Source organism: Oncorhynchus tshawytscha, linkage group LG22, assembly GCF_018296145.1.
Source record: "Oncorhynchus tshawytscha isolate Ot180627B linkage group LG22, Otsh_v2.0, whole genome shotgun sequence".
Lineage (NCBI taxonomy): Eukaryota > Metazoa > Chordata > Actinopteri > Salmoniformes > Salmonidae > Oncorhynchus > Oncorhynchus tshawytscha.
The window spans coordinates 42226113-42250915 of NC_056450.1; the positions used below are offsets into that span (position 1 = coordinate 42226113).

The 24803-nt window shown below is 47.4% G+C and overlaps 1 protein-coding gene across 1 annotated transcript in view; it reads right to left on the reverse strand.

The window, feature by feature from the left end:
• LOC112235681 (CDK5 and ABL1 enzyme substrate 2) overlaps positions 1–24803 on the reverse strand; it is a 91029-nt gene that overhangs the window by 40501 nt on the left and 25725 nt on the right. The window contains exons 2-3 of the mRNA XM_042304306.1: positions 11305–11400; positions 2104–2181 (exon numbers count right to left, since the gene is read on the reverse strand). Coding sequence (XP_042160240.1) covers positions 2104–2181; positions 11305–11400 — 174 coding nt within the window. The remainder of the gene's footprint in view (positions 1–2103; positions 2182–11304; positions 11401–24803) is intronic.

A 24803-nucleotide genomic window follows, 5' to 3' on the forward strand; every position in this document is an offset into this window, starting at 1 on the left:
CCAGGCTCCCCAGTGGGTGGGCCCAGGCTCCCCAGTGGGTGGGCCCAGGCTCCCCAGTGGGTGGGCCCAGGCTCCCCAGTGGGTGGACCCAGGCTTCCCAGTGGGTGGGCCCAGGCTCCCCAGTGGGTGGGCCCAGGCTCCCCAGTGGGTGGACCCAGGCTTCCCAGTGGGTGGGCCCAGGCTCCCCAGTGGGTGGGCCCAGGCTCCCCAGTGGGTGGGCCCAGGCTCCCCAGTGGGTGGGCCCAGGCTCCCCAGTGGGTGGGCCCAGGCTCCCCAGTGGGTGGACCCAGGCTTCCCAGTGGGTGGGCCCAGGCTTCCCAGTGGGTGGACCCAGGCTCCCCAATGGGTGGACCCAGGCTCCCCAGTGGGTGGACCCAGGCTCCCGAGTGGGTGGACCCAGGCTCCCCAGTGGGTGGGCCCAGGCTCCCCAGTGGGTGGACCCAGGCTCCCCAGTGGGTGGACCCAGGCTCCCCAGTGGGTGGGCCCAGGCTCCCCAGTGGGTGGGCCCAGTCTCCCCCTCCCCAGTGGGTGGGCCCAGTCTCCCCCTCCCCAGTGGGTGGGCCCAGTCTCCCCTCCCCAGTGGGTGGACCCAGGCTCCCCAGTGGGTGGACCCAGGCTCCCCAGTGGGTGGGCCCTGGCTCCCCAGTGGGTGGGCCCAGGCTCCCCAGTGGGTGGACCCAGACTCCCCAGTGGGTGGACCCAGGCTCCCCAGTGGGTGGACCCAGGCTCCCCAGTGGGTGGGCCCAGGCTCCCCAGTGGGTGGACCCAGTCTCCCCCCCTCCCCAGTGGGTGGGCCCAGTCTCCCCAGTGGGTGGACCCAGTCTCCCCAGTGGGTGGACCCAGACTCCCCAGTGGGTGGACCCAGACTCCCCAGTGGGTGGACCCAGGCTCCCCAGTGGGTGGACCCAGGCTCCCCAGTGGGTGGACCCAGACTCCCCAGTGGGTGGACCCAGACTCCCAGTGGGTGGACCCAGACTCCCCAGTGGGTGGACCCAGGCTCCCCAGTGGGTGGACCCAGGCTCCCAGTGGGTGGACCCAGACTCCCCAGTGGGTGGACCCAGGCTCCCCAGTGGGTGGACCCAGGCTCCCCAGTGGGTGGACCCAGGCTCCCCAGTGGGTGGACCCAGGCTCCCCAGTGGGTGGACCCAGGCTCCCAGTGGGTGGACCCAGACTCCCCAGTGGGTGGACCCAGACTCCCCAGTGGGTGGACCCAGACTCCCCAGTGGGTGGACCCAGACTCCCCAGTGGGTGGACCCAGACTCCCAGTGGGTGGACCCAGACTCCCCAGTGGGTGGACCCAGACTCCCCAGTGGGTGGACCCAGGCTCCCAGTGGGTGGACCCAGGCTCCCAGTGGGTGGACCCAGACTCCCCAGTGGGTGGACCCAGACTCCCCAGTGCGTGGACCCAGGCTCCCCAGTGGGTGGGCCCAGGCTCCCCAGTGGGTGGGCCCAGGCTCCCCAGTGGGTGGACCCAGGCTCCCCAGTGGGTGGACCCAGGCTCCCCAGTGGGTGGGCCCAGGCTCCCCAGTGGGTGGACCCAGGCTCCCCAGTGGGTGGACCCAGACTCCCCAGTGGGTGGACCCAGGCTCCCCACTGGGTGGGCCCAGTCTCCCCCTCCCCAGTGGGTGGGCCCAGTCTCCCCCTCCCCAGTGGGTGGACCCAGGCTCCCCAGTGGGTGGGCCCAGTCTCCCCCTCCCCAGTGGGTGGGCCCAGTCTCCCCCTCCCCAGTGGGTGGACCCAGGCTCCCCAGTGGGTGGGCCCAGTCTCCCCTCCCCAGTGGGTGGGCCCAGACTCCCCAGTGGGTGGGCCCTGGCTCCCCCTCCCCAGTGGGTGGGCCCAGTCTCCCCAGTGGGTGGGCCCTGGCTCCCCCTCCCCAGTGGGTGGGCCCAGTCTCCCCCTCCCCAGTGGGTGGACCCAGGCTCCCCAGTGGGTGGGCCCTGGCTCCCCAGGAGTCTCATAAAACAGAGTGGGATCATTTGAGTGAAGTTTTTTGGTACGACAACGTGTGAATATTCCCCAATTTAACTGTGCGAGGAAGCAACACATGACTAAACGTGACACGCTGAATCAGCAATAGTGTGAAGGGAATAAGTTGTACTGTACCTGATGTGAACGCTCTCTCCATAGGGCAACACTGAGAACACCGCAAACAGAGAACGCTTGGCACAGATCAACACGATCCTGGAGACACATCAGCCACGTCAGAGAGGGATGAAGGGAGAGAAACAGACAGACAGATAGAGTAAGAGAGCAACAGAGATATTTCATCGAAGACATAACATTTACACGTGTAGGCCTATTTCATGTCAATATAGCACCACTGAATTGACTTGAAAAAAAAAAAACTCCTATGACTAGGTTTGATGGAAACAAGGATGTTGTGTGTTGTGTAAACATTGCCCTGAATATGAACCTACACACCTCTATAATGACCCGAGTGGGACAAGTATCAGCTGAATAATCAGCTAACGTTACAGTCCCTCTTCATAAGACAGTGTGTTTCCTCTCACCACCATTTTACGAGGTTGACATACACACAGTAGGCACCTCTGCAATTACCAGGGTCCCTGGTTCGAGCCCGGCCAGGGGATGGATGAAAGCTATACTGTTACATTGCCTCGCGAACCAGGGACCCTCTGCACACATCAACAACTGACACCCACGAAGCATCGTTACCCATCGCTCCACAAAAGCCTCGGCCCTTGCAGAGCAAAGGGGAACTACTACTTCAAGGCGTCAGAGAGAGTGACGTCACCGATTGAAACGCTATTAGCGCGCACCAACGCTAACTAGCTAGCCATTTCACATCAGTTACATAAGCAAAAATGCTAATCTCAGTAGCATTTAAGGTGACAGTGCACTGCTATGGTGGGAAAAGTACTCAATTGTCAAACTTGAGTAAAAGTTAACTTAAAAAGAAAATGACTTAATAGAAGTATGACTCAGTTCCCACCATCTTGCTTATCAATGTATTTAACGGTACAAAGAACTGCTTCATAACTAACTAATGTACTGACTGTGTCTTTATAACTAAGGTACTGACTGTGTCTTTCTAACTAAGGTACTGACTGTGTCTTTATAAGGTACTGACTGTGTCTTTATAAGGTACTGACAGTGTCTTTATAACTAAGGTACTGACTGTGTCTTTATAAGGTATTGACTGTGTCTTTATAAGGTACTGACTGTGTCTTTATAGGGTACTGACTGTGTCTTTCTAAGGTACTGACTGTGTCTTTATAACTAAGGTACTGACTGTGTCTTTATAATGTACTGACTGTGTCTTTATAAGGTACTGACTGTGTCTTTATAAGGTACTGACTGTGTCTTTATAAGGTACTGACTGTGTCTTTATAAGGTACTGACTGTGTCTTTATAACTAAGGTACTGACTGTGTCTTTATAACTAAGGTACTGACTGTGTCTTTATAAGGTACTGACTGTTTCTTTATAAGGTACTGACTGTGTCTTTATAAGGTACTGACTGTGTCTTTATAAGGTACTGACTGTGTCTTTATAAGGTACTGACTGTGTCTTTATAACTAAGGTACTGACTGTGTCTTTATAACTAAGGTACTGACTGTGTCTTTATAAGGTACTGACTGTGTTTTTATAAGGTACTGACTGTGTCTTTATAACTAAGGTACTGACTGTGTCTTTATAAGGTACTGACTGTGTCTTTATAACTAAGGTACTGACTGTGTCTTTATAAGGTACTGACTGTGTCTTTATAAGGTACTGACTGTGTCTTTATAAGGTACTGACTGTGTCTTTATAACTAAGGTACTGACTGTGTCTTTATAACTAAGGTACTGACTGTGTCTTTCTAAGGTACTGACTGTGTCTTTATAACTAAGGTACTGACTGTGTCTTTATAGGGTACTGACTGTGTCTTTCTAAGGTACTGACTGTGTCTTTATAACTAAGGTACTGACTGTGTCTTTATAATGTACTGACTGTGTCTTTATAAGGTACTGACTGTGTCTTTATAACTAAAGTACTGACTGTGTCTTTATAAGGTACTGACTGTGTCTTTATAAGGTACTGACAGTGTCTTTATAAGGTACTGACTGTGTCTTTTAATAAGGTACTGACTGTGTCTTTATAAGGTACTGGCTGTGTCTTTATAAGGTACTGACTGAGTCTTTATAACTAAGGTACTGACTGTGTCTTTATAATGTACTGACTGTGTCTTTATAAGGTACTGACTGTGTCTTTATAAGGTACTGACTGTGTCTTTATAAGGTACTGACTGTGTCTTTATAACTAAGGTACTGACTGTGTCTTTATAACTAAGGTACTGACTGTGTCTTTATAAGGTACTGACTGTGTCTTTATAAGGTACTGACTGTGTCTTTATAAGGTACTGACTGTGTCTTTATAACTAAGGTACTGACTGTGTCTTTCTAACTAAGGTACTCACAGTGTTTCTTTATAAGACTGTGTCTTTATAAGGTACTGTGTCTTTATAAGGTACTGACTGTGTCTTTATAATAAGGTACTGACTGTGTCTTTATAAGGTACTGACTGTGTCTTTATAAGGTACTGACTGTGTCTTTATAACTTTATAAGGTACTGACTGTGTCTTTATAAGGTACTGACTGTCTTTATAACTAAGGTACTGACTGTGTCTTTATAAGGTACTGACTGTGTCTTTATAAGGTACTGACTGTGTCTTTATAAGGTACTGACTGTGTATTTATAAGGTACTGACTGTGTCTTTATAACTAAGGTACTGACTGTGTCTTTCTAACTAAGGTACTGACTGTGTCTTTATAAGGTACTGACTGAGTCTTTCTAACTAAGGTACTGACTGTGTCTTTATAAGGTACTGACTGAGTCTTTCTAACTAAGGTACTGACTGTGTCTTTATAAGGTACTGACTGTGTCTTTATAAGGTACTGACTGTGCCTTTATAACTAAGGTACTGACTGAGTCTTTATAAGGTACTGACTGTGTCTTTATAACTAAGGTACTGACTGTGTCTTTATAAGGTACTGACTGTGTATTTATAACTAAGGTACTGACTGTGTCTTTATAAGGAACTGACTGTGTCTTTATAAGGAACTGACTGTGTCTTTATAAGGAACTGACTGTGTCTTTATAACTAAGGTACTGACTGTGTCTTTATAAGGTACTGACTGTGTCTTTATAAGGTACTGACTGTGTCTTTATAAGGTACTGACTGTGTCTTTATAAGGTACTGACTGTAGTCTTTCTTGAACTGCATTGTTGTTTAAGGGCTTGTCAGTAAGCATTTCACGGTCTAATACACCTGTTGTATTCGGCGCATGTGACAAATAATATTTCATTCGATTTTGTCCCAAATGGCACCATATTCCCATATAGCTCAGGTCAAAAGCAGTACGCTATATAGGATCATGATGGCATTTGTAACGCAACCACTGTCTTTCTCCAACAGCCAACAGCCAACATTCAACAGCCAACATTCAACAGCCAACATTCAACAGCCAACAGCCAAGATTCAACAGCCAACAGCCAAGATTCAACAGCCAACATTCAACATTCAACAGCCAACATTCAACAGCCAACATTCAACAGCCAACATTCAACAGCCAACATTCAACAGCCAACAGCAAAGATTCAACAGCCAACAGCCAAGATTCAACAGCCAACATTCAACATTCAACAGCCAACATTCAACATTCAACAGCCAACATTCAACAGCCAACATTCAACAGCCAACATTCAACAGCCAACATTCAACAGCTAACATTCAACAGCCAACAGCCAAGATTCAACAGCCAACAGCCAAGATTCAACAGCCAACAGTCAACATTCAACAGCCAACAGCCAAGATTCAACAGCCAATAGCCAACATTCAACAGCCAACATTCAACAGCTAACACTCAACAGCCAACAGCCAACATTCAACAGCCAACAGCCAACATTCAACAGCCAACAGCCAACATTCAACAGCCAACAGCCAACATTCAACAGCCAACATTCAACAGCTAACATTCAACAGCCAACAGCCAACATTCAACAGCCAACAGCCAACAGCCAACATTCAACAGCCAACAGCCAACATTCAACAGCCAACAGCCAACATTCAACAGCCAACATTCAACAGCCAACATTCAACAGCCAACATTCAACAGCCAACAGCCAAGATTCAACAGCCAACAGCCAAGATTCAACAGCCAACAGCCAAGATTCAACAGCCAACATTCAACATTCAACATCCAACATTCAACAGCCAACATTCAACAGCCAACATTCAACAGCCAACATTCAACAGCCAACAGCAAAGATTCAACAGCCAACAGCCAAGATTCAACAGCCAACATTCAACAGCCAACATTCAACAGCCAACATTCAACAGCCAACATTCAACAGCCAACATTCAACAGCCAACAGCCAAGATTCAACAGCCAACAGCCAAGATTCAACAGCCAACAGTCAACATTCAACAGCCAACAGCCAAGATTCACAGCCATTGGCCAACATTCAACAGCCAACATTCAACAGCCAACATTCAACAGCCAACAGCCAACATTCAACAGCCAACAGCCAAGATTCAACAGCCAACAGCCAAGATTCAACAGCCAACATTCAACATTCAACATTCAACAGCCAACATTCAACAGCCAACATTCAACAGCCAACATTCAACAGCCAACATTCAACAGCCAACATTCAACAGCCAACAGCCAAGATTCAACAGCCAACAGTCAACAGCCAACAGCCAAGATTCAACAGCCAATAGCCAACATTCAACAGCCAACATTCAACAGCTAACATTCAACAGCCAACAGCCAACAGCCAACATTCAACAGCCAACAGCCAACATTCAACAGCCAACATTCAACAGCTAACATTCAACAGCCAACAGCCAACATTCAACAGCCAACAGCCAACAGCCAACATTCAACAGCCAACAGCCAAGATTCAACAGCCAACAGCCAAGATTCAACAGCCAACAGTCAACATTCAACAGCCAACAGCCAAGATTCAACAGCCAATAGCCAACATTCAACAGCCAACATTCAACAGCTAACATTCAACAGCCAACAGCCAACATTCAACAGCCAACAGCCAACAGCCAACAGCCAACATTCAACAGCCAACATTCAACAGCTAACATTCAACAGCCAACAGCCAACATTCAACAGCCAACAGCCAACATTCAACAGCCAACAGCCAACATTCAACAGCCAACAGCCAACATTCAACAGCCAACATTCAACAGCCAACAGCCAAGATTCAACAGCCAACAGCCAAGATTCAACAGCCAACATTCAACATTCAACATTCAACAGCCAACATTCAACAGCCAACATTCAACAGCCAACATTCAACAGCCAACATTCAACAGCCAACAGCCAAGATTCAACAGCCAACAGTCAACAGCCAACAGCCAAGATTCAACAGCCAATAGCCAACATTCAACAGCCAACATTCAACAGCTAACATTCAACAGCCAACAGCCAACAGCCAACATTCAACAGCCAACATTCAACAGCTAACATTCAACAGCCAACAGCCAACATTCAACAGCCAACAGCCAACAGCCAACAGCCAACATTCAACAGCCAACAGCCAACAGCCAACAGCCAACATTCAACAGCCAACAGCCAACGTTCAACAGCCAACATTCAACAGCCAACAGCCAACATTCAACAGCCAACGTTCAACAGCCAACAGCTAACGTTACACAGTGCTACTCTATAAGGCTTTCTGTTTCACCTATCTTTTTAATGAGGGGAAGTTAAGGACACTAACTACCATTTAAAGAGAGAACATGTTCAAAACAGCAACAACGACTTCTCTCACAGCGGGGAGAAAGAAAAAGGAAAGTTAGTCATTATTCTCAGAACCAGAGCTGCCATAGGATATACACAGTCATGACTTTACTAGGACCGTGTCACAAATGGAGAGGAATCCCCTGCACAGTGCACTACATTTGACCCCTCTGGACCTGCCTCTATCTACATCCCAATGGTAGCCTATTCCCTAAGTGCCCTGGTCAAAAGTAGTGCCCTACTTTTTAAAATCCGTTATTTTACCAGGTAAGAGGATATATCTGGTCTAAAAAATGCCCCACTGCCCCAGGGCAGTGATTGGGGACACTGCCCTGGGGCAGTGGGGAATTTTTTAGACCAGAGGAAAGAGTGCCTCCTACTGGCCCTCCAACACCACTTCCAGCAGCATCTGGTCTCCCATCCAGGAACTGACCAGGACCAACCCTGCTTAGCTTCAGAAGCAAGCCAGTGGTATGCAGGGTGGTATGCTGCTGACCAGGACCAACCCGGCTTATCTTCAGAAGCAAGCCAGTGGTATGCAGGGTGGTATGCAGGGTGGTATGCTGCTGACCAGGACCAACCCGGCTTATTTTCAGAAGCAAGCCAGTGGTATGCAGGGTGGTATGCAAGGTGGTATGCAGGGTGGTATGCAGGGTGGTATGCTGCTGACCAGGACCAACCCGGCTTATTTTCAGAAGCAAGCCAGTGGTATGCAGGGTGGTATGCTGGGTGGTATGCAAGGTGGTATGCAGGGTGGTATGCAGGGTGGTATGCTGGGTGGTATGCAGGGTGGTATGCAGGATGGTATGCAGGGTGGTATGCAGGGTGGTATGTAGGGTGGTATGCAGGGTGGTATGCAGGGTGGTATTTAGGGAACATGATTCCATTTCGGATGCAAGCTAACTCTCAAGTGGAGAAACCAACTCCGACTCAGGCACAGCATGCATGGGAAAGAGTCTAACTGAAAAAGTAAAACAATGCTAAATGGGCCTAGAATAAACATGTTGACTCCTTCTCTGGAGAAGAGCCAGATCTGGATTCTCACGGCTTGTTTATTCACTCGGTCTTTTTGCAGCTCGAATAATAACATTGAGTCAAGGGCATTGCTTCAATGAAAAGTCACAGTACTAGTGAAGGTGGCGGAGCAGGCAGGTGGTCTTCTTATCTCTTGTGGGAACATCCCAGGGAGCCATGGCATTGTGAATACTGTCCCACCAACGACTAACTCCAAGACTAATGACCAAAAGGGGTCCTTCTCCCTCTCGCTCTCAGTGCATTCAGAAATGGATTCAGAAAAGGGGTCCTTCTCCCTCTCGCTCTCAGTGCATTCAGAAAAGGGGTCCTTCTCCCTCTCGCTCTCAGTGCATTCAGAAAAGGGGTCCTTCTCCCTCTCACTCTCAGTGCATTCAGAAAAGGGGTCCTTCTCCCTCTCGCTCTCAGTGCATTCAGAAAAGGGGTCCTTCTCCCTCTCGCTCTCAGTGCATTCAGAAAAGGGGTCCTTCTCCCTCTCACTCTCAGTGCATTCAGAAAAGTATTCAGACCCCCTTGACTTTTCCACATTTTGTTAAGTTACAGCCTTATTCTAAAGTTCATTAAATAAATATTTATCCTCAGCAATCTACACACAACGGAAACAGGTTTTTAGAAATGTTTGCAAATGTATAAAACATACAAAACAGTATATACCTTATTTACATAAGTATTCAGACACTTTGCTATGAGACTCAACATTGAGCTCAGGTACTTCCTGTTTCCTTTGATCATCCTCGAGATGTTTCTACAACTTGATTGGAGTCCACCTGTGGTCCATTCAATTGATTGGACATGATTTGGGAAGGCACACATCTTTCTATATCATTTCCCACAGTTGACAGCTCATGTCAGAGCAAAAACCAATCCATCAGGTCGAAGGAATTGTCCGTAGAGCTCTGAGACAGGATTGTGTCGAGGCACAGATCTGGTGAAGGGTAGCCTAAAATGTCTGCAGCATTGAAGGTTCCCAAGAACACAGTGGCGTCCACCATTCTTAAATGGAAGAAGTTTGGAACCACCAAAACTCTTCCCAGATGTGGCAGCCTGGCCAAACTGAGTATTCGGGGAGAAGGGCCATGGTCAGGGGGTGACCAAGAACCCGATGGTCACTCTGACAGAGCTCTAGAGTTCCTCTGTGGAGATGGGAGACCATTCCAGGACAATCATCTCTGCAGTACTCCACCAATCAGGCCGTTATGGTAGAGTGTGGTCAGATGGATGCAACTCCTCAGTAAAAAGCACATGACAGCCTGCAGACCATGAGAAACAAGATTCTCTGGTCTGATGAAACCAAGATCGAACTGGCCTGAATGCCAAGCGTCACGACTGGAGGAAACCTGGCACCATCCCTACGGTGATGCATGGTGGTGGCAGCATCATGCTGTGGGGATGTTTTTCAACAGCAGGGACTGGGAGACTAGTCAGGATCGAGGGAAAGATGAACGGAGCAAAGTACAGAGTGATCCTTGATGAAAACCTGCTTCAGAGTGCTCAGGACCTCAGACTGGGGGCGAAGGTTCACCTTCCAACAGAACAACGATCCTAAGCACACAGCCCAGATAAGCACAGTTGGATTTGACATTTTGAACATTGAGATATTAAAGATATGATAGATAAGACGCATAGTATATTAAGGAGTGAGATCTGTAGAAAGACAGAGTGGCTGTGGAATGTGCTGGGTGGACGGGAGGAGATCACAGGATTGCTATAGGGGGAGTGGCTGTGGAATGTACTGTGTGGACGGGAGGAGATCAAAGGATTGCTATAGGGGAGTCAGATGGACATCTGTGGACTAGGTGAAGGAGGGGCTGAGGTCAGGAGGTCAGGTCAGATCCCCTGAAGGGAGTAATAAGGGTTTACTAGCCTTTTCCTGTGGAACCATAAGATGTAAGGATTGGGGAGAAGGAGGCATATATATATATATATATATATATATATATATATATATATATATATATATATATATACGCCTCCTATATATATAATACTTATTTTCCACCATAATTTGCAAATAAATTCATTAAAAATCCTACAATGTGATTTTCTGGATTTTCTTTCTCATTTTGTCTGTCGTAGTTGAAGTGTACCTATGATGAAAATTACAGGCCTCTCATCTTTTTAAGTAGGAGAACTTGCACAATTGGTGGCTGACTAAATACTTTTTTTGCCCCACTGTATATCTGTGATGGGAGAAATGTTGGGTTGTCTGAATTACAGCTGTACAGCTGTTCCCCTTGGGAAGAATTACACTTGGTTAAAGCTTCTCTAGTGTCTGTGATTTTAGTGTCTGTGAATTTTGTCAGTTACATGTGTATTCCTCATTGGTATTAAAGGCTGTGTGAGAGTTACAGTAGATTTTGATCATGTTAATTAATGGTACTGCAGCGTATACAAGTATATATAAATAATATATATAAGTCCTCATCAAAACCTCTCTCATCTCTTCTTCCAAACACAGGATGTTCTGTGGGAGAATGAGGAAGTGCTTCAGGAAGTGCCGCTGTTCACACCTGCTGCCCCGCGTGTCGTACTGTCTCATGTTCTTGATGAAGTGGACCTTCTTCACAGGGTGAGGTCTGGGAGAGCCCGACAGGTTACGAGTCCGACTGGAAGGGGGAGGAAGGGGGAGTGGGAGTGATGAGGGGGGAGGGAAGCAAGATGGGAAGGAGGGAGGCAAGAGAGAGGGAAGGAGGGAGGGATAAAGAGAGAGGGAAGGAGGGAGAGAGAGAAGTACAGTTAGTCATGAAACACAGACAAGCGACTCCCCAGTTTCCAGTCCCAACAGTCACCAATCATCACAGTAAACAAAACTGCTAATGACATTGGCTGAATCCAAGCCTTTGTGACTGTGATCACTGTGTGTTCCCTGGAGGGAGAAGTCAACCTGTGATCACTCTGTGTTCCCTGGAGGGAGAAGTCAACCTGTGATCACTGTGTGTTCCCTGGAGGGAGAAGTCAACCTGTGATCACTGTGTGTTCCCTGGAGGGAGAAGTCAACCTGTGATCACTCTGTGTTCCCTGGAGGGAGAAGTCAACCTGTGATCACTGTGTGTTCCCTGGAGGGAGAAGTCAACCTGTGATCACTCTGTGTGTTCCCTGGAGGGAGAAGTCAACCTGTGGTCACTCTGTGTGTTCCCTGGAGGGAGAAGTCAACCTGTGATCACTCTGTGTGTTCCCTGGAGGGAGAAGTCAACCTGTGGTCACTCTGTGTGTTCCCTGGAGGGAGAAGTCAACTTGAGATCGCTCTGTGTGTTCCCTGGAGGGAGAAGTCAACCTGTGGTTACTCTGTGTGTTCCCTGGAGGGAGAAGTCAACCTGTGGTCACTCTGTGTGTTCCCTGGAGGGAGAAGTCAACCTGTGGTCACTCTGTGTGTTCCCTGGAGGGAGAAGTCAACCTGTGGTCAATCTGTGTGTTCCCTGGAGGGAGAAGTCAACTTGAGATCGCTCTGTGTGTTCCCTGGAGGGAGAAGTCAACCTGTGGTTACTCTGGGGGGGAGGTCAACCTGTGATCACTCTTTGTTCCCTGGAGTGAGAAGTCAACCTGTGATCACTCTGTGTGTTCCCTGGAGGGAGAAGTCAACCTGTGGTCACTCTGTGTGTTCCCTGGGGGAGAAGTCAACCTGTGATCACTCTGTGTTCCCTGGAGGGAGAAGTCAACCTGTGATCACTCTGTGTGTTCCCTGGAGGGAGAAGTCAACCTGTGATCACTCTGTGTGTTCCCTGGAGGGAGAAGTCAACCTGTGATCACTCTGTGTGTTCCCTGGAGGGAGAAGTCAACTTGAGATCGCTCTGTGTGTTCCCTGGAGGGAGAAGTCAACCTGTGATCACTCTGTGTTCCCTGGAGGGAGAAGTCAACCTGTGATCACTCTTTGTTCCCTGGAGTGAGAAGTCAACCTGTGATCACTCTGTGTTCCCTGGAGGGAGAAGTCAACCTGTGGTCACTCTGTGTTCCCTGGGGGAGAAGTCAACCTGTGATCACTCTGTGTTCCCTGGGGGAGGAGTCAACCTGTGATCACTCTGTGTGTTCCCTGGGGGAGGAGTCAACCTGTGGTCACTCTGTGTGTTCCCTGGGGGAGGAGTCAACCTGTGATCACTCTGTGTGTTCCCTGGGGGAGGAGTCAACCTGTGATCACTCTGTGTGTTCCCTGGGGGAGGAGTCAACCTGTGATCACTCTGTGTGGTCCCTGGGGGAGGAGTCAACCTGTGATCACTCTGTGTGTTCCCTGGGGGAGGAGTCAACCTGTGATCACTCTGTGTGTTCCCTGGGGGAGGAGTCAACCTGTGATCACTCTGTGTGTTCCCTGGAGGGAGGAGTCAACCTGTGATCACTGTGTTCCCTGGGGGAGAAGTCAACCTGTGATCACTGTGTTCCCTGGAGGGAGAAGTCAACCTGTGATCACTCTGTGTTCCCTGGAGGGAGAAGTCAACCTGTGATCACTCTGTGTTCCCTGGGGGGAGGAGTCAACCTGTGATCACTCTGTGTTCCCTGGAGGGAGAAGTCAACCTGTGATCACTCTGTGTTCCCTGGGGGGAGGAGTCAACCTGTGATCACTGTGTTCCCTGGGGGGAGGAGTCAACCTGTGATCACTCTGTGTGTTCCCTGGAGGGAGAAGTCAACCTGTGATCACTGTGTTCCCTGGGGAGAGGAGTCAACCTGTGATCACTCTGTGTTCCCTGGAGGGAGAAGTCAACCTGTGATCACTCTGTGTTCCCTGGGGGAGGAGTCAACCTGTGATCACTGTGTTCCCTGGGGGAGGAGTCAACCTGTGATCACTCTGTGTGTTCCCTGGGGGAGGAGTCAACCTGTGATCACTGTGTGTTCCCTGGGGGAGGAGTCAACCTGTGATCACTCTGTGTTCCCTGGGGGAGGAGTCAATCTGTGATCACCCTGTGTTCCCTGGGGGAGGAGTCAACCTGTGATCACTGTGTGTTCCCTGGGGGAGGAGTCAACCTGTGATCACTCTGTGTTCCCTGGGGGAGGAGTCAACCTGTGATCACTGTGTGTTCCCTGGGGGAGGAGTCAACCTGTGATCACTCTGTGTTCCCTGGGGGAGGAGTCAACCTGTGATCACTGTGTTCCCTGGGGGAGAAGTCAACCTGTGATCACTCTGTGTTCCCTGGGGGAGGAGTCAACCTGTGATCACTGTGTTCCCTGGGGGAGGAGTCAACCTGTGATCACTGTGTTCCCTGGGGGAGGAGTCAACCTGTGATCACTCTGTGTGTTCCCTGGGGGAGGAGTCAACCTGTGATCACTGTCTTCAGTCTGTCACTTTTCACCTTCCTCACCTTTATTATTTCACCATAAATCTCCTCTCTCTTTGGTCACAAATCTGTTTTCAATCACTGACACTGAGAAGATCTTTCTTTCAAGGTCTTTCAAGCTGCATTGTGTTACACTACATAACCAATAGTAGGAGGACACCCTGGGGGAGGAGTCAACCTGTGATCACTGTGTTCCCTGGGGGAGGAGTCAACCTGTGATCACTGTGTTCCCTGGGGGAGGAGTCAACCTGTGATCACTGTGTTCCCTGGGGGAGGAGTCAACCTGTGATCACTGTGTTCCCTGGGGGAGGAGGTCTTTCAAGCTGCATAACCAATAGTAGGAGGACACCCCTTCAAACCAGTAGATTCAGCTATTTTAGCCTCATCCATTGCCGACAGGTGGATAAAGTCGAGCACACAGCCATGCAATCTCCGTAGACAAACTGGGGGCTTTTTGTCACGGTTCAGGCCCTTTAGTTCCACTGAAGGGAAATCTCAACGCTACAGCACACAATGCTACAGCACACAACGCTACAGCACACAATGCTACAGCATACAACGCTACAGCATACAACGCTACAGCACACAACGCTACAGCATACAACGCTACAGCATACAACGCTACAGCATACAACGCTACAGCATACAACGCTACAGCACACAACGCTACAGCATACAACGCTACAGCACACAACACTACAGCATACAACGCTACAGCACACAACACTACAGCATACAACGCTACAGCACACAACGCTACAGCATACAACGCTACAGCATACAACACTACAGCATACAACACTACAGCACACAACGCTACAGCACACAACGCTACAGCACACAACGCTACAGCACACAACGCTACAGCATACAGCACACAACACTACAGCACACAACGCTACAGCATACAACACTACAGCATACAACACTACAGCACACAACGCTACAGCACACAACGCTACAGCATACAACGCTACAGCACACAACACTACAGCACACAACGCTACAGCATACAGCACACAACGCTACAGCACACAACGCTACAGCATACAGCACACAACGCTACAGCATACAACACAACAGCATACAGTATACAACACTACAGTATACAACACTACAGCACACAACACTACAGCACACAACACTACAGCATACAGTATACAACACTACAGCATACAACACTACAGCATACAGTATACAACGCTACAGCATACAGCATACAACACTACAGCATACAGCATACAACACTACAGCACACAACACTACAGTATACAACACTACAGCATACAACACTACAGCATACAACACTACAGCATACAGCACACAACACTACAGTATACAACACTACAGCATACAACACTACAGCATACAACACTACAGCATACAACACTACAGCACACAACACTACAGCATACAACACTACAGCACACAACACTACAGCATACAACACTACAGCATACAACACTACAGCATACAACACTACAGCATACAACACTACAGCATACAGCATACAACACTACAGCACACAACACTACAGTATACAACACTACAGTATACAACACTACAGCACACAACACTACAGCATACAACACTACAGCATACAACACTACAGCATACAGCATACAACACTACAGCACACAACACTACAGTATACAACACTACAGTATACAACACTACAGCACACAACACTACAGCATACAACACTACAGCATACAACACTACAGCATACAGCATACAACACTACAGCACACAACACTACAGTATACAACACTACAGCATACAACACTACAGCACACAACGCTACAGCATACAGCACACAACGCTACAGCACACAACGCTACAGCATACAGCACACAACGCTACAGCATACAACACTACAGCATACAGTATACAACACTACAGTATACAACACTACAGTATACAACACTACAGCACACAACACTACAGCACACAACACTACAGCATACAGTATACAACACTACAGCATACAACACTACAGCATACAGTATACAACGCTACAGCATACAGCATACAACACTACAGCATACAGCATACAACACTACAGCACACAACACTACAGTATACAACACTACAGCACACAACACTACAGCATACAACACTACAGCATACAACACTACAGCACACAACACTACAGCATACAACGCTACAGCACACAACACTACAGTATACAACACTACAGTATACAACACTACAGTATACAACACTACAGCATACAACACTACAGCATACAACACTACAGCATACAACACTACAGCACACAACACTACAGCATACAACACTACAGCATACAACACTACAGCATACAACACTACAGCATACAACACTACAGCATACAACACTACAGCATACAACACTACAGCATACAACACTACAGTATACAACACTACAGCACACAACACTACAGCATACAACACTACAGCATACAACGCTACAGCACACAACACTACAGCATACAACACTACAGCATACAGCATACAACACTACAGCATACAACACTACAGCATACAACACTACAGCATACAACACTACAACACTACAGTATACAACACTACAGCATACAACACTACAGCATACAACACTACAGTATACAACACTACAGCATACAACACTACAGCATACAACACTACAGCATACAACACTACAGCATACAACACTACAGCATACAACACTACAGCATACAACACTACAGCATACAACACTACAGCACACAACACTACAGCATACAACACTACAACACTACAGTATACGATTCTGTTCTTCCAACTTTGTGGAAACAGTTTGGGGAAGTTTATGTTTCAGCATGAAGATGCCCCGTGCACAAAGAGAGGTACATACAGAAATGGTTTGTTGAGATCGAGTGTGGAAGAACTTGACTGGCCTGTACAGAGCCCTGACCTCAACTCCACTGAACACCATTGGGATGAATAGGAACGCCGACTGCGAGCCAGGACTAATTGCCCAACATCAGTACCCAACCTCACTAATGATCTTGTAGCCTAATGGAAGCAAGTCCCTGCAGCAATGTTCCCACATCTAGTGGAAAGCCTTCCCAGAAGAGTGGAGGCTGTTATAGCAGCAATGTTCCAACATCTAGTGGAAAGCCTTCCCAGAAGAGTGGAGGCTGTTATAGCAGCAATGTTCCAACATCTAGTGGAAAGCCTTCCCAGAAGAGAGGAGGCTGTTATAGCAGCAATGTTCCAACATCTAGTGGAAAGCCTTCCCAGAAGAGAGGAGGCTGTTATAGCAGCAATGTTCCAACATCTAGTGGAAAGCCTTCCCAGAAGAGTGGAGGCTGTTATAGCAGCAATGTTCCAACATCTAGTGGAAAGCCTTCCCAGAAGAGTGGAGGCTGTTATAGCAGCAATGTTCCAACATCTAGTGGAAAGCCTTCCCAGAAGAGTGGAGGCTGTTATAGCAGCAATGTTCCAACATCTAGTGGAAAGCCTTCCCAGAAGAGTGGAGGCTGTTATAGCAGCAATGTTCCAACATCTAGTAGAAAGCCTTCCCAGAAGAGTGGAGGCTGTAATAGCAGCAATGTTCCAACATCTAGTAGAAAGCCTTCCCAGAAGAGTGGAGGCGGTTATAGCAGCAATGTTCCAACATCTAGTAGAAAGCCTTCCCAGAAGAGTGGAGGCTGTAATAGCAGCAATGTTCCAACATCTAGTGGAAAGCCTTCCCAGAAGAGTGGAGGCGGTTATAGCAGCAATGTTCCTACATCTAGTGGAAAGCCTTCCCAGAAGAGTGGAGGCTGTTATAGCAGCAAACGGGGGACCAACTCCATATTAATACCCATGATTTTGAAATGAAATGTTGGATGAGCAGGTGTCCACATACTGTGTAGTGTATCTGGGGCCTATAGACAAGGACTGTTTATTGCCGTAATTCAAACCACATAAGAAAAACCACATAAGTAAGTGGATAAGAAAACGCTGAGTGGGAAAAGTTTAGATTTGAGTAGAAATCTGTGGCAGTGTTGATGATGCTGATGTCACAGTGATGTCACAGTGATTATCGTCTCAACTGAAGTTGAATAAGAATAGTAGAGACAGTGCACATCTCTGTGTGTCTCTCTCTCCATCCTCCCCTCTCTCTCTCCATCGTCTCACCATCCTCCCTCTCTCTCTCTCTCTCTCTCTCCATCTTCCATCCTCCCCTCTCTCTCTCTCCATCGTCCCCTCTCTCTCTCTCTCTCTCGCTCACTCTCCCCATCCTCCATCCTCTCTCCATCCCCCCTCTCTCTCCATCCTCCCCCTATCTCTCTCTCCATCCTCCCCTCTCTCTCTCCATCCTCCATCGTCCCCTCATCCTCCCCTCTTTTCTCCATCCCTCTCTCTCTCCATCCTCCCCTCTCTCTCCATCTTCCACTCCCGATCCATCCTTCACTCCCTCTCTCCATCCTCCACTCCCTCTCTCCATCCTCCCCTCTCTCTCTCCATCCTCCATCCTCTCTCCATCCTCCCCTTCCTCTCTCCATCCTCCCCTCCCTCTCTCCATCCTCTCCTCCCTCTCTCCATCCGCCACTCCCCATCCTCCTCTCTCTCTCTCCATCCTCCCCTCTCTCTCTCCATCCTCCTCTCTCTCCACCCTCCCCTCTCTCTCCATCCTCCCCTCTCTCTCCATCCTCCCCCTCTCTCATCCTCTCTCTCTCCATCATCCTCTCTCTCCATCCTCTCCTCTCTTCATCCTCCCCTCTCTTCATCCTCCCCTCTCTTTCGCCATCCTTCTCTATCCATCCTCCCCTCCCTCTCTCCATCCTCCCCTCCCTCTCTCCATCCTCCTCTCTCTATCATCCTCTCTCTCTATCCTCCTCTCTCTCCATCCTCCCCCTCTCTCTATCCTCCCCTCTCTCTCTATCCTCTCCCTCTCTCTCCATACTCCCCATACTCCATCCTCTCTCCATCCTCCCCCCTCTCTCTCCATCCTCCCCTCTCTCTCTCCATCCTCTCTCCATCCTCCCCTCATCCTCCCCCTTTTCTCCATCCCTCTGTCCATCCCTCTCTCTCTCTCCATCCTCCCTCCCTCTCTCCATCCTCCACTCCCTCTCCATCCTCTCTCTCTCCAACCTCCCGTCTCTCTCTCCATCCTCCCGTCTCTCTCTCCATCCTCTATCCATCCTCCCCCTCTCTCTCCATCCTCCCCCTCTCTCTCCATCCTCCATCCTCTCTCCATCCTCCCCTCCCTCTCTCCATCCTTCCCTCTCTCTCTCTCCATCCTTCCCTCTCTCTCTCCATCCTCCTCTATCTATCCTCCTCTCTCTATCTATCCTCCCCTCTCTCTCTCCATCCTCCGCTCTCTCTCTCTCCATACTCCATCCTCCCCTCTCTCTCCATCCCCCTCTCTCTCTCCATCCTTCCTTCTCTCTCCATCCTCCCTCCCTCCCTCTCTCCATCCTCCCCTCCCTCTCTCCATCCTCCCCCTCTCTCTCTCCATCCTCTCTTCATCTCTCTCTCTCTCTCTCTCTCCATCATCCCCTCTCCATCCTCCCCTCTCTCTCTCTCCATCCTCTCTCCATCCCCCTCTCTCTCTCCATCCTCCCCTCTCTCTCCATCTCTCTCCATCATCCCCTCTCCATCCTCCCCTCTCTTTCGCCATCCTTCTCTCTCCATCCTCCCCTCTCTCCATCCTTCCCCCTCTCTCCATCCTCCCCCTCTCTCTATCCTCCCCCTCTCTCTATCCCCCTCTCTCCATCCTCCCCTCGCTCTCTATCCTCCTCCCCCTCGCTCTCTATCCTCCTCCCCCTCGCTCTCTATCCTCCCCCTCGCTCTCTACCCTCCCCCTCACTCTCTACCCTCCCCCTCTCTTTCCTCCCCAACTCTTCCACCCCCTCTCTCCATCAATATCCCTTCTCCCCCATTTTCCATCCCTCCCCTCATCCCTCTCTCCTCTCATTCCCCTCTCATTCTCCTAACCAGTATAGTCTGGTAGTTTTGGGGTCCTGCGTTCAGTCTAAATGCAGGGGAGAGACTCAAACCAGATATTTATCTCTCTACTTGCAGATGTGAGAAAAAAAGAACATTGAAATAGGAGGCACTCCTCTTATTACTGCTGGGTAGCTTGAGGCAGCAGCCCTCTTATTACTGCTGGGTAGCTTGAGGCAGCAGCCCTCTTATTACTGCTGGGTAGCTTGAGGCAGCAGCCGTCTTATTACTGCTGGGTAGCTTGAGGCAGCAGCCCTCTTATTACTGCTGGGTAGCTTGAGGCAGCAGCTCTCTTATTACTGCTGGGTAGCTTGAGGCAGCAGCCCTCTTATTACTGCTGGGTAGCTTGAGACAACAGCTCTCTTCTTACTGCTGGGTAGCTTGAGGCAGCAGCCCTCTTATTACTGCTGGGTAGCTTGAGGCAGCAGCCCTCTTATTACTTATTATTACTGCTGGGTAGCTTGAGGCAGCAGCTCTCTTTTTACTGCTGGGTAGCTTGAGGCAGCAGCCCTCTTATTACTTATTATTACTGCTGGGTAGCTTGAAGCAGCAGCCCTCTTATTACTGCTGGGTAGCTTGAGGCAGCAGCCCTCTTATTACTGCTGGGTAGCTTGAGGCAGCAGCCCTCTTATTACTGCTGGGTAGCTTGAGGCAGCAACCCTCTTATTACTTATTATTACTGCTGGGTAGCTTGAGGCAGCAACCCTCTTATTACTGCTGGGTAGCTTGAGGCAGCAGCCCTCTTATTACTGCTGGGTAGCTTGAGGCAGCAGCCCTCTTATTACTGCTGGGTAGCTTGAGGCAGCAGCCCTCTTATTACTGCTGGGTAGCTTGAGGCAGCAGCCCTCTTATTACTGCTGGGTAGCTTGAGGCAGCAGCTCTCTTATTACTGCTGGGTAGCTTGAGGCAGCAGCCCTCTTATTACTGCTGGGTAGCATGAGGCAGCAGCTCTCTTATTACTGCTTTGTAACGTTCGTGTGGGACAGGTGGACAATAGGGATACACTATATATCTGTGAACACATCGGAATCGGACGATATTAGATAAAAATGCGGTATCGGCCAGATTTAACGGCGATGTCAAAGCTACCGTGCTATAACTATATAACGTAGGTACATGACATAATGACACCGCGTAAAATTGTACTCAACACGTGCAACACAGCATTCCTAACCTAGCCCACAATGTCTGCTGTGTGGATCGAGCAGTCAACAAGTCCAGCAGTCATTTGAAATAGTAAGAACATTTCAGCGAGACAACTCAAAGGCGAAATCCATTAAAGCTAAGATAATGGAATTCATTCCTCTTGACAATCAACTGTTCTCTGTCGTGGATGATGTTGGTTTTCGCCGACTGGTCAAGCACCGGTACACACTACTGTCTTGACGTTGGCCTGGGACATTCTCATCGATGATAGGAGGACATAAACTCTACAGTGGAAAGTCTACACATCAGAGTTATCGGATTCACATGGAATTGTTGTTCAATTTAAATGTTTGAATATAAAATTATTTAACAAAAGCCATCCCCTCTCTCTCTCCATCCTTCCTTCTCTCTCCATCCTCCCCCCTCCCTCCCTCTCTCCATCCTCCCCTCCCTCTCTCCATCCTCCACTCTCCATCCTCCCCCTCTCTCTATCCTCCCCCTCTCTCTATCCCCCATTATTTCATTATTTATTTGAGACTAAATTGATTTTCTTTATGTATTATACGAAGTTAAAATAAAAGTGTTCATTGTTCATTCAGTATTGTTGCAATTGTCATTATTACAAATAAATATATATATGTTATATATATATATATATATATATAATTTGGTTTAAATGTAATTTTAGCTTCCAAATGAGAGATTTGGGTTTTCATAAGGTTAGGGCTCTGCTCAATCAGTGGCCCGCCCCTGTGAAGAGACATGGGCTGTAGACTGTGAAACAAGCCCTTCTTCCTCCACTATATAAGCCCTTGACGACAATATAACCTCCTGTTCCAAGTACGTGAGGTCTGCAGCCTCTGCATTAAAAGGACTAACATGTCAACTACAGAATGAAGCCAACATCAGTGTGAGCTTTGGTTGCGAATGCTATGAACTTTGAACTCTTATTCACTACAGAAGTGATACCTCCTAGCTGTTGAGTTAGCAACAGCAGCTGCAAACGCGGGCTAGGAAAGAAAAAGAGAGTATCCCGTCTACCACACTACGACGTTACTACAACCTATCCAATTGACCACCAGAGACATTCTTCAAAGCACAATGGACTCGGTTTGGCAACACGGCCTTCCATCTACCACCAACCTACCGAGGCGCAGCTCAGAGTAAATATTTATTGCATTTTCCTTTTCCAAATGGGCGGTAATTTAGAATGCATAAGATCCTGTATTTACGATAGAGACATCGCTTCTCCCTTTGTTCCTCAGTCTTCCCGCTCTTTCACTCAAACCCAGTCCCTTTTCTTTGTGTAACCAGCTGTCATATCTGTTCCGCCCGCTCGGGACGTTTTCCTTTATGACGTAATTTGTAATCAAGGTATGATTCATTCTTTGTATATGTAATTATGTGTGATTAGTAAGGTATTTAGTAAATACATAATTAAACCCAATTTTGTATTGCTGATTCAACTTGTTAGCCAGGGTTCGTGAAGATAAACAAGAATTTACAACTTTCAGATGAGACTGAAATAAGGTGCCGATTAATATTGACTGCTATTGATGTAAAAGATGACTAGGTCTTTAAGAGTTTATTCGGAAGATAACAGCTCTATAAATATTATTTTGTGGTGCCCGACTCTCTAGTTAATTACATTTACATGATTAGCCCAATCAGGTAATATTAATTACGGAGAAATAATTTTATAGAATAGCAGGTCATATCAAAGTCCGGCATAGCCAAAGACACGACACATCCTCTCTTCTGATGTAGGAACCAAGTGCACTATTTTTCAGATGTTGCCCTACTGGACTTACACAGTAATAGCATCACTGCTATTAGCTTCACAACATACTGTGGAACGCCTTTTGGGTCTTTGCGTGTCAAAAAGATACAGTAGCACTGTCAAAGCTGTACAAAAAGGTCTGCAAACAAGCTAACACCGGCAATGAACGATGTTTACAATACCGCGTTGGTAATAAAGCATCACTTGTTCAACGACCGCAACTTCTGGGGTAGCTAGCTTTAGCACGGTACCTAGCTAACACCAATACAACTGAAAACAATGACCATTAGAAACTGCAGTAATTTTCATTTAATTCTTCTTAGAAATGATTTAGGAATCCTTGTGAGTCAGTATTAGCTAGGTTGCCAGTTGTTGTTTGCCTACTAAATTTGAACTTCAGTTCAGGAAAAGAAATAGCTAATTAACCCTGTTGCCCAAAGCGAACGTTATAAGCAGCCAGCTAACTTCACCTGGCTAGTGAGGCTCGACCCGTTTATATGTTGTGGAGCTAGCCACCATAAGGATTAGGCACAATCGTGGAATTTGCGGTTTGCCTTCAAAATAAAAAAGTATGTAATTGACAGTGATACAAATTAATACAAATAGTATAATTATATATATATATATATATATATATATATATATATATATATTTGTAATAATGACAATTGCAACAATACTGAATGAACAATGAACACTTTTATTTTAACTTCGTATAATACATAAAGAAAATAAATTTAGCCTCAAATAAATAATGAAATATTTTTAAATTTGGTTTAAATAATGCAAAAACAAAGTGTTGGAGAAGAAAGTAAAAGTGCAATATGTGCCATGTAAGAAAGCTAACGTTTCAGTTCCTTGCTCAGAACATGAGAACATATTAAAGCTGGTGGTTCCTTTTAACATGAGTCTTCAATATTCCCAGGAAAGAAGTTTTAGGTTGTAGCTATTATAGGAATTCTAGGACTATTTCTCTCTATACCATTTGTATTTCATATACCTTTAACTATTGGATGTTCTTATAGATACCATAGTATTGCTAATCTCGGGAGTTGATAGGCTTGAAGTCAAAAACAGTGCTGTGCTTCAAGCATTGCTAAGAGCTGCTGGCAAACGCAGTAAAGTGTTGTTTGAATGAATGCTAATGAGCCTTCTGCCTCCTACTGCTCAGTCAGACTGCTCTATCACATATCAAATCATAGACTTCATTATAAAATAATTAGCACACAGAAATTCGAGCCTCAGGTCATTAATATGGTCCGGAAACTCATTTAGAAGTTCAGTATTTTATTGAACGGGTGGCAACCCTAAGTCTAAATATTGCTGTTACATTTTCAGCAATGCGCTTTTGTTAAATCATCACCTGTTTGGCGAAGTTGAAGTAGGCTGTGATTCGATGATAAATTAACAGGCACCGCATTGATTAGATGCAACGCAGGACAAACTAGTTAACCTAGTAATATCAACCATGTCGTTAACTATGTTAAGATTTTTTTTTTATTTTTATAAGATATGTTTAATGCTAGCTAGCAACTTACCTTGGCTCCTTGCAGCAACAAGGTTGTTGATCCCTCCTCAGTTTTCTCCTATCACAGTCATTAAACTCTGAAACTGTTTAAAAATCACAATTGGTGAAATTGGTGAAATCCCTGAGCGGTTTCCTTCCTCTCCGGCACCGAACCCAAACCGGCCGCGCGCATGCAAATCGTGCACAAATAGATTTTGTCCCCCACACCAAACGCAAATCACAACACGCAGGTTAAAATATCAAAACAAAGTCTGAACCAATTACTGTATGTGGGAACTCATTCAAGACTGTTGAAAAACCATTCCAGGTGAAGCTGGTTGAGAGAATGCCAAGAGTGTGCAAAGCTGTCATTAAG